This window comes from Branchiostoma belcheri, unplaced genomic scaffold (assembly GCF_001625305.1).
Source record: "Branchiostoma belcheri isolate BF01 breed outbred unplaced genomic scaffold, Haploidv18h27 scaffold114, whole genome shotgun sequence".
NCBI classification, from domain to species: Eukaryota; Metazoa; Chordata; class Leptocardii; order Amphioxiformes; family Branchiostomatidae; genus Branchiostoma; species Branchiostoma belcheri.
The window spans coordinates 622151-632718 of NW_017802536.1; the positions used below are offsets into that span (position 1 = coordinate 622151).

The 10568-nt window shown below is 39.0% G+C and overlaps 1 protein-coding gene across 1 annotated transcript in view; it reads right to left on the bottom strand.

Moving 5' to 3' along the window:
* Positions 1-213: 213 nt before the first annotated feature.
* Positions 214-10568, bottom strand: part of LOC109462287 (carbohydrate sulfotransferase 12-like) — a 21865-nt gene continuing 11510 nt past the window's right edge. Inside the window, exons 4-7 of the mRNA XM_019758817.1 lie at positions 5260-5585; positions 4743-4863; positions 1283-1423; positions 214-1085 (exon numbers count right to left, since the gene is read on the bottom strand). Coding sequence (XP_019614376.1) covers positions 813-1085; positions 1283-1423; positions 4743-4863; positions 5260-5585 — 861 coding nt within the window. The 3' untranslated portion in view covers positions 214-812. The remainder of the gene's footprint in view (positions 1086-1282; positions 1424-4742; positions 4864-5259; positions 5586-10568) is intronic.

Here is a 10568-nt window from a genome sequence, read left to right on the forward strand (position 1 = left end):
TTTATGTTCTTGTTGTGAGGGCTAGCCATTTATAATAGCCTCCGGCTAGTTGGGCAGTCTCGGCTGTAACATATGTCTTATACAGTGTAATAAATCGAATCAACGATACAAACGGACGAATAATGTGAGCTGGTTATGTTACATATATAGAGAAACAAGAAGCGATGCTAACTGGGTATAACAGTTATATAAATCAATGGACTTGAAATAGTATCTATCAGAAAAGTGATATATAAGATGCTAACATATGCGATAATGTACTAACACGCACTTATATACCAACAAGCGTTTTAAACTAACGAAAATGAGGAATTGCAAAAAGGGCTGCTACTATATTGGTTGAAACCAAAGTTATATATATTGTACTAATAATACCTGGCTACTTATACTATACAGGATACAACAGTTCTGAACTATACTAGCATGAAGGTTTGCTAATAGGACTGTTTGTAAGGCACTTGATACCAGCATGTGTACTAAAATAAGGTAATACAAATAGGCCTGACTGTAAGGTCCGGCTTCTGGTATTAACATCGGTAGAGTTAAGACGTGCCACTTTTTAACTATACGTACTAATGTTGGTTCTAAGGTAAAAACCTTTCCGGTGTGCCTTAGCTATCTTTGTTAAAGCACCTTCTAAAGGGTTTAAAAATCGTTTTAAATTTTAGTAAAGAGGCAGATTAGTAATATCTCTAGTATCGAGACTTGGAAAAAGATGTTGTTAAAACAGCTTCGAACGTTCATAATTTGCGCGTCTTAGTTGTTATATCCGATGACGTGGAGCTTTTCCAGAAACAAGAAGGTTTGCTAGACTACCCCGTGGACTTTCCTTGTAGTATCTTTATCAAATCCTGTTCAAAGGAGTATCCGAACATATCAAAGTCCTCTTGGAAGGTCTCTCGGAGAGGCAGGATTTCTTCTATCGGGACTTGCGCGTAGATTTTATTGAAAACGTTGTCATCGTGAACGTGCCTCCGCCGTTGTTCCGGCAGAACCTCTTCATTCGCTGTGATGTTGTACTTCTTTACAAAAAGTCGAACATCTGACGCAACCGTGTCCATGTGTGCTATAAAGTCGTAGTCAATCTACAGAAGAAATCTGAATTAGAGCTCAACGTACAAGGTAAGCTTTTCTGGGCTTTCCTTATTAACTTTATTTATCATGATTATATATGCAGCGATTGAGCTACTGCCTGCAAGGAAGCGACTCAGCGAGCGAGTGACTAATGGTGAGTGACTGGGTGAGTAAAAAAATAACAAGCGGAGGGTGTTTAACAAAGTACCTGGCATGGTAGGCAGAGCCTGCTGAATGACATCCAGTGCTCATTGTCGATTATTATCCTCTTGGATACGCTGAAGAGGAAATCTCGGAAAGACACCCGTTTTGTGACGTTGAATGTCCCTTCGTCCTTTACATTGTTCGACTAGAATATATAAAGGTAAGAGTTACCCAATAGGCTTGGCTCGGTTTCTGTGTATATCTCCAGTCCCGCCCCGCTCCAGTCACATGCAGTACAATTGCTGAATTTCAACGTTTTCACATTAACTATGCAAATTAGGTCTTAATTTACATAATATCTGTGTTTTTCTTCCTTTGCAAATACATATGAACCCTGGAAGACTAGCCAGTTTTGGCTAAAGGGTATCGTAATAAAGGAATAAAGGAATATGCCACAAGCTTAAATAATCATATCATGTAAATATAGAATACAACACGGGGTATTCCGTATCGCCCAAGGTAACGTACGGCCCGGTCCGGAACCCGTTATCGAACGTTATCGCGGCCCGGGTATGATATAATGCAGCTTATGTATAGAATTTCCTTATAAATGATAAAATTCACACCCAGATCTGCAAATTGTCACCTCGTTATGTAATGCATTACTTAAGCATACCAAAAAAACCATGACGATCCGTCAACCAGTTCTCGAGTCATCCTCTTTGGAATATTTTAAAATAAATGCTCCTGCAGTTCCAGAGCAAGCCACTAGGGGACCTAAACTTACGTCACTTCCTTCCCAGTATAAGAGCTATGTTCCCAGCTGTTGTGCTGTTTCTCGCATTTGGGTGGACGGATTCTTTTGGGACTCGACATATGTTTTGCTATTGGGCTGTAGATGATGCACGTCCTTTTGTTTTTATTGTATACTTGTTTTTGGGCGGGAAAATGGTGCCTTTTAGTGGCCCCAAAACACCCCTCTGAGCGTGGAAATGGTCGCAACCGTTGACCTTTGGTGTGTTTAAAGTATTATCGGTCGGGTCCACTTCTATGACCTTTTGCACAGAGGGGTGTACGGTCTCGATACATTCTTTGTTTAAAAATATGCACCAAAACGCTGTTTTTCAGGGCTGCGTTTCCAGATTCAGTGAAAATATGCGCAATTCGAAGAACCTTAAGTATATTTCTTTGCGGATTTATGGTGTTTTTTTTTTCTTAGATCGAACCCGGAAGTGTCAATACGGGGGCACGGTGTCTGGTAAAGTTAGCGAGTCACAAGTATGCAAACTTTTGCATACGTGCCTATATTACTACAGCGTCTTGTAAACCCTTGTATATTTGACGTACTATAAGCAGCAAGCTTCTGTATGTGAAATTTTGGACCCCAGTCACTACGTTTTCGATGGAAATATTTGTGGTTTTAACCTCTGATTTAACGGTTCTGGTTGTCATTCTGAGTTTCATTACGGTAGAGTAAATAGAATTTAATAAGTTTATGGGTACATAAGCTGCAGATGAAAATGTTGACCTGTGTTAACACAACCTGGAACGCTAAATCTAGCACATAAAATTCAACATCATCAACTATTCATAACAAACAACATATACGAAAACACAATAAAAAGCCCGGAGGTATAAGATCTCATATTTTACTTGTTTTTAGGTATTTATCAAGACTTATCCACCTACCAACTATGAAGTGAATCCATTTAAGCCTTCTCAAGTTATCGTGTTTATACACACACTCACACACGCACACACACACACACACACACACACACACACACACACACACACGCACACGAGGGGGGTGTAAAAGTGCCTTTGCTAACATTAATGTCGGATAGCGTCTGAACGGATTGCGCTAGATTTACCAAACTTGCTGACTTTTTCTAAAATAATCAATGCCATTTAGATGAGTTATTGAATTTCGTTTTGGCATGGCAACAAGGTAATGACAGGCATCTTTTCCGCAATTCAGTAATTTTCGTTTCTCCTGTGGCTATTGATGGGACTGTCCTGTCAAAAACAGAAATATTGTACTACTCAAAGGACAGTCCTGTCAAAAGTAGAGAGTATTGCACTGCTGACAGGAAGGTCCTGCCAATAACAGACAGTATTGCCTGTTATCCACCTACCAACTATGAAGTGAATCCATTTAAGCCTTCTCAAGTTATCGTGTTAATACACACACTCACACACGCACACACACACACACACACAAACGCGCGTACACACGCACACGAGGGGGGTGTAAAAGTTCTATATCTTTTATTGACAGGATCGTATAGCCACAGGCTTTCCTTGAAATATTTTTCAGCTTATGTGTTAAACGTGTTTCCTAACCTTAACAACATCTTATGTAATGTTATGTGATTTTTATGAAGCATCCATAGCTTTGATATAGAGTTCAGAAAATGAAATCTTAGGATTCCTTGCCACACGAAAATTTCATTTTCTAAACTCTATAGCCCAGCTATTGATGCTTTCTTTTCTTTTTACTTATAACTTATATACTTTTTACAGTGGTTGCAATTCTTGCACAATAAATAGTTCAGTCTTAGGGTCACAATGGTCTGCCCCATGGAGAACCCAACCTTCTTTTCTGATATGATGTGTACAAAGCTCTAAGCCATAACATTGCCAAAATCAGCAAATTCTATTTGCCTTTTGAGCGGCCATGCTTTCCTGAAACGTCCCATAAATAACTTTCAATTTTGAAATTGCAAAAAAAAAAGATCAGCTTTGAACGTCTACTACAGCTCACCACAAAAATATTTGTCATTTCGAGTGCAAATTTATATCATTTACTTTATTGGAACATGGATAACAAAATATGTTAGTAACAATAAAATGTGTGTTACTTTCTGTGAGATACAGAGGGTGAAATATGTTTTTTTGGGAGACTAATGCGTAAAAGGTGAAGATCAGCAATTTTTAAAAATGGCCGTTGACATGGCAGCCAACAACCACTGAACCAAAACTTTTCCATTTTTCTATTAGGTTTGGACCAGGATTTGATTTTTTGAGATTGACCATCTTATGCTTGATTATTAATACAGTATGTTTTTAATACAGTATTCTTACCAGATATATTTTATAAAGAGTAACTGATTTTGATGATCTAGCGCAAGACGTTCAGGTGCTATGCTCCCCTACCCCCGTCTAAATAAGGTTACTAGTCACAGCGATGCCATAAATGTTAAGTTCCAGCTTACTATGATTTACTGAGTCACTTGTTCTATATTTGATATGCAAGTTTTGGTTGCTAATTCATTGACACAGATTGGCTCTGTTCCACGGTTCTATTGCAATAGAATCCTGCTTCTACAAACACCTACATGCCTTCGAGCTCCTTTGTCTCTTTTTTTCTGATTACAATGATTAGCAAGCAAAATTCGAAGATCCATGTGCTCATGTATTTATGTGTACTCAGATATGTAGTCATGTAAGTACTAGGTATGCATGTATGTGTTATTATGATAATGATGATAAAGTATCATTAAACTGGAAATATGTCGTACCTTGTTTGTTAAGTTACTCTCTTGATATTTTCTCAGGCGTTGATTTAAACCCTTGGTCCATCCCAAAAAGCCGGATGTTTCTGGCAACGTGACGAATTTGCCAAGCCACGCAGATGCCAACCTGAGGTGACAATGGAGCTTGTTGAATTTCCAAAGCGTTTTGGATATAAGGTGCTGCTCGAAGAGCCAATATGCTATAGCGGTCGTGTGGCAAACGGCAGAGTAGAGTTCGCATCCTTTATACGGCTTATACAACTCATGAGTGGAAAGGAGTTAGTAGTTTCTTTTTTCCGTCTATTTTCCGTTTACGCGTTTATCCCTTGCGTTGAAGGCGGCATTCAATTGAGTTTTAAAAACTTGAGTGTTCTGTCATCATGTCTTATAATAAATGTTGGAATTGAACAGTAAAAGACGAAGGGACTTGAGATAGTAAAATAAGAAGCAAAACTATTCACGAGGTGATATTTAATAATATACATAATCGAAGTACATGTAGTTTAAGGAAAATAAACCTCACCTTTCCAAAGGATCACGGACGACGATGATCTTTTTGTAGGTTGCAAGGCGCAGACCTACTTCTTCCTTGCTGTAGTGATTGAAAGTTTTGAAACCTCGGCTGTGTATATAACCAGACCTACGTAACTTAGGATCCGTAAAGTTATCTATCTTTGGTCGCAGTTCAGCAGTACCATCAGTGTTTAAACGTAAGGTTTCATTGTGCTCTAGATTGTAGAATAGGAGTTTCATTGTTTTGCACCCGACTTTAGGGATATAGCAGTAGATTGTTTTGATATTATCATAAAAATATACATGACCTTCATGTTTGCTTTTTGAAAGCTCAACCTGAAAAGAAAAACACAAGAATGGAATTTAATACATTCAAGCACAATGGGATTTATATCATGTCAACTAGCCCTGCTAATTCAATATAAAAGTTATAAATACCTGACCTGGGACACGTTTAGGCAGTACATTGGCGGTGCGCATCTTCGTTTCTACAAATCTTGAGCAATATAATACATGGCCTCTAAAGCAGGGAAACAATCTATTGGGACTAGAGTCTGTTAACCCCTATAAAAGTCTGAGGGATGTGTCGAGTCGATGATTTGAGGCACAAATCCCTGTGCCTAAAACCATGCCGTTATTTTGACGATGACGTCATATTACATTGTAAAAATATCAAAATTGTTGTTATGATTCATTATTAGTAGTAATCTATCCTTTAAACAAGAATTCGGAGATTTCATACCTGCATGAAATATATGAGTTTTTGTAAATGTTTTTTTTTATTGTCTCTTTGACTATGAAAATTAAGATCGTAATTAGCATAATCTATTTTAATTATAAGTTTTCTGAATTCAAATGACAAAATGTATCGTGTGAAAATTCCTCTCCTTTGTCAAACTTCATTTCAGCATGTCCTCATTGTCAGAAGGACTATGAAATTGTCTCGCCGGAGTGTGGGGAACTGCGGATTTTGCGATATAACTCTGGAAGGCATGATTCGACGTCCATGATTTTTGGCAGGCAGATTACCGCTGTTGAGGCCGAAGTCAAGTACAAGTTTCGGCTTCGTGGGGGGTCTTTGCGTCACGTAGGTGTACCTTTTGTGTTTGTGGCTTGTTAGCAAGATAACTCAAGTATTTGTAAAATGTTGATTATAATTCTTGGTGTGGTGGTTACTATTGTCGGGACCAAGGTTAAGTTCGTTACTGAGCTTCGTGGGGGGTTTCGTTGTGACTACAGGGGGCATTTTGATAATTTTTCTTGTGAGCAGGATAACTTTTGTATGTGTAGATGGAAGTTAATGAAATTTGATAGGCATGTTACTGTGGTGGTCTCCAAGATTGAGTTCAAAGATGAGAGTCATGGAGGTCGTTATGTCCCCGTAATAGGACCTTTTGTGTTTAGAAATCCCCCACTTACATCTACTTGGAGACAGCCGACAGCTGGATATAGCAGGGGAACCCCATGATGGGATGGGATCAAATGACGTTATATTGAGGGATTGTACTATAAGTTCAGCAGGGGGAGGATAGGTTGGACATATGTCAGGTTATTTTCTACGGCCACACCAAGTAATTGCTATGGGTGACGTCCACTGGAGACCTTAAATTTAATGGTAAAGCGCAATAAAAATATGAAGGGCTGAAAAGGAGATGGAATTTGGAATATACTAACTGTAGAAATACACATGTTATGACACAAGTCACACAAGTTGAATAAAAGAACGCAGTGTAACAAGAAACAAGTCTTCTATTCGTTATTAAGATAAGTTAACAAAACAGCAGTAGTCGCCCTGTTCTGATTCTTTCCTTTATCACATCTTCTCTTATTATATTTTGCGACACTGTCGTGACACTTTCATCATAATACAGTAAGAAGAATTTCTTGCAAGTTTTTTTCCAGTAACAGTCCAAAATCAAATAACGTAGGGTGGGGGTCGAACACGGGTGACGGCGCGTCTGTAAAATCTGTGGCGAACCCTTTCAGGGTGTTCTGTAGCATAAAAAAGAGTACAGAGATCCTTTTGTACTTTAGACCAAATTGATTATTAAAAAGAGTAAAGAATACACATGTTCATTTCTCTAGAACAATGTACCTCTGACGAAGACATGAGATCTCCGACCTCTAGTTAATTGTGCAAATGACCCCCACATTAATATAATATATGCATAGTGGTGTTAACCTTCAAGTAATTTGCCCGTCACAAGGTATGAAATTCCCATCATTCACCAATAAGGAGTCACATGATTTCCACATTAATTATGCAAATTAGGTCACATTTGCATAATTGGTATCTGTTAATGTTCCGCCTGCCACAGGTTAAGGTCTCGGACCGGAGTTTGCTTCCTTGTTCGGAGCAATTTGACACCCTCAGCCCGACGGGCTGTCATTTCTGTACTAAACGCGGGTCGCATTTTTTTCACTCGTTTGGTGGAAAGGGGTGCCGTGCCGCTTATCAATACACTTGATTGGTATTTTGTGCGCCCAATTTATTAAGGGGTAAATAAGGCACATCAAAGTACATTATTAAGTAAGGGATCATTTTTTTCGTCATTTTTTACCATGGCTTCATGGAAAGAACGAATTTTTCCCAGGGTAACGGCTTTGTACTCGAGGAAGCTCAGAACCTAATGTTTCCAAACTTTGAATTTAATCAAAATCGATGCGATACGTTTACCGCTATCTTCGATGGCCCGAACACACCTACAACGTATATAGAACCACGGCGGTCTGTCACTATGGTATTCTTTCCCATTGCTAGGGGGGTTCGAAAACGTATCAGGTTACAAGGCGCAAGTTTGGCCTGTTTTGGACTACAAGTAAACCACTTGAAAATAAACAAATAGTATTGAAAGGTAAATTCCGTCAAAATAAAATGAAATTATCGTCTTCACATAGGTTTAATGTTAGTTATTTACGTTCAATTACTAATTTTTAAAAATCTCGCTCCGAAAGTGATTTTTTTCGGGATTTGGAGCGCCAGTCCGAGACAGTCCGAGTCATGTTTTTAGGCAAACATCGTTTAAGATTGGCTACGTATATTACCCAAAATGCCCGATTTTTATATTTTTCGACTACCAGGAATAAGATAAAAAATCGTGTCTTAGGAATTTTTTTAATTTCTGATTTTAAGTATAGTTTTTGTTGACATAAATGTGAAAAAACGGCATTTTTTGACATTTTTCGAACTAAATTGCTCATAATTCAAAATCAAGGTCCTATTTCGAAAATCCCTAAGACACGATTCTGGACAAACCCGTTACGGTCATTTTGAGCCGTCAATGAGATATATTGGACTCTCCATGCTTCCAATCTTAAACGAGTTATGCACGCATGTCATACGGCATGAATATGAGCAGTGTTTATTTAGGCTGGCGAGTACAAGCATTACGATCTTCAAGGTCACCCACGATAACGGCGGTAGCTTCGTGTCATGTTCCAGCCCACTACAAAATTTAGGCAGACATGTAGTTGTCCAGGAAATGGTTTATATTTGTTAAAAGGTGGATCTTTTTCTGTTAGGAGGTACACATGTAAAAAGGAGCCGGACGGAAGACCAAGGTTTACTGTAAATGACCGCGGGTGACCCCATTTCGAACACCGTTCTATTCGAATTACGTCAGATCGAACATGGTTCTGGTTCTACTGCAGGTGGGGAGATCGGGGCCCAATTTTGACCACCGTGAACGTACCATCCCGGCGTTCAGGCGAAATGGCCACATAACCATCCGCGCGGACTAATACCAGGAAGTCTTCGCTGCACCACCAACATTACGCCACCTTTAAAGGCTACAACTAACAGGCTTTTCAGAAAATACAAAGATATGTACACAGATATTACGATATCGGGGATATAGCGGCCAAAACATTCGATACAAAGTCATGTTTCCGGCGATTACGTTGTTGCTGCTAGGGGGACTAAACCAACACCACTCATTTCTGCCATGAAAAGCTATCTGTCACCAAAAAGTCAAGACCATAGCATGTTCAGGACAAACGATACAAAAATAGGAAATTCTGCTGACCAAGGTCATCCAACAGGAAGCCCATATTTGACCCTGACCTTTGTCTTTCCAAGACTTACCAACATACCAAATATCATCACAATCCATAAAGGCGTTCTGAAGTTATGCTGACCACAAAGTTGCGGAAACACACAGATATTCTACTACCTACTGCAGCTAGATGTCGCCTAGAATCCAATCCAGTTATGACCTTTAATAAGGGGAGTAGTTCTGTGCGGGAAATCGTGTTTCTGCTGTAGTGACACCTAGCTGCAAAGCAATGTATAAAAGCTTGGTGCTTCTAAACTTGGCACCTAAAACCGAAACGTTTGGATCTAAATGCTACGGTGGCCTGTAAGTACAGGCATGCGTGTCTGCGCGAATACCTTCCACGTCTGCGCGAGTACCTTCCACGTCTGCTCGAGTACCTTCCAGGTCTGCGCGAGTACCTTCCACGTCTGCGCGAGTACATTCCACGTCTGCGCGAGTACCTTCCACGTCTGCGCGAGTACCTTTCTCGTCTGCGCGAGTACCTTAACCCTATCTAGACCGGGCTTTTTTTAGCAAGATTTGACCGGGGGGGGGGCTCTTTCGGCCCCCCCTCAGAACTCGCTAACGGTATGTCGTATGGCTACCAAATTTTCAGAGGAAGGTGTACTAGTTAAAATTTATCATATCTACAATTTTGATGTCATTATGACGTAATATGACGTCATTATGATGTCATTAATGGGATTTTATTGGCCAAAACCGTCTAGATAGGCTATTCCCTGAAAACTAAATGGTATTCAACATAACTTTACCAAAAGTGTTTATGACAGAATATTAGAGTGTACTAAGTCTTATGTTGCCCATAGCAACACCAGTGACGTCATAAAATGACGTCATACATATTTAAGTTATCCGCCATCTTGGATCATCAATGTTGAATTTTCAAAAATAGTTTTTTTTTCGTGATAAAGCCTAAAATACATTGTAAACATACCAAAGACCTTCATTTAAACCTTTTTTGGAAAAAGAAATGATGAAATTTTAAGGAAAATAACTTGTATATACCTGTTCTAATGATATGGTCCGCCATCTTGGATTTTGTCCAATGACGTCATTAAATTAGCATAAATTATGCATATTTAATGATAAAATTTACATAAATTCATATTAGAAACCATGAGTAACTTGACATAAAACCCATAAAATTCTATTCTTGAAACAAAAATTACTAAATTTAGCAAAAAATGCCTGTCAGAAACCCGTTGCCATGGCAACACAAAAAATTATTATCTTATTCCAATGATAGAAAATTAGTTGTCCAACC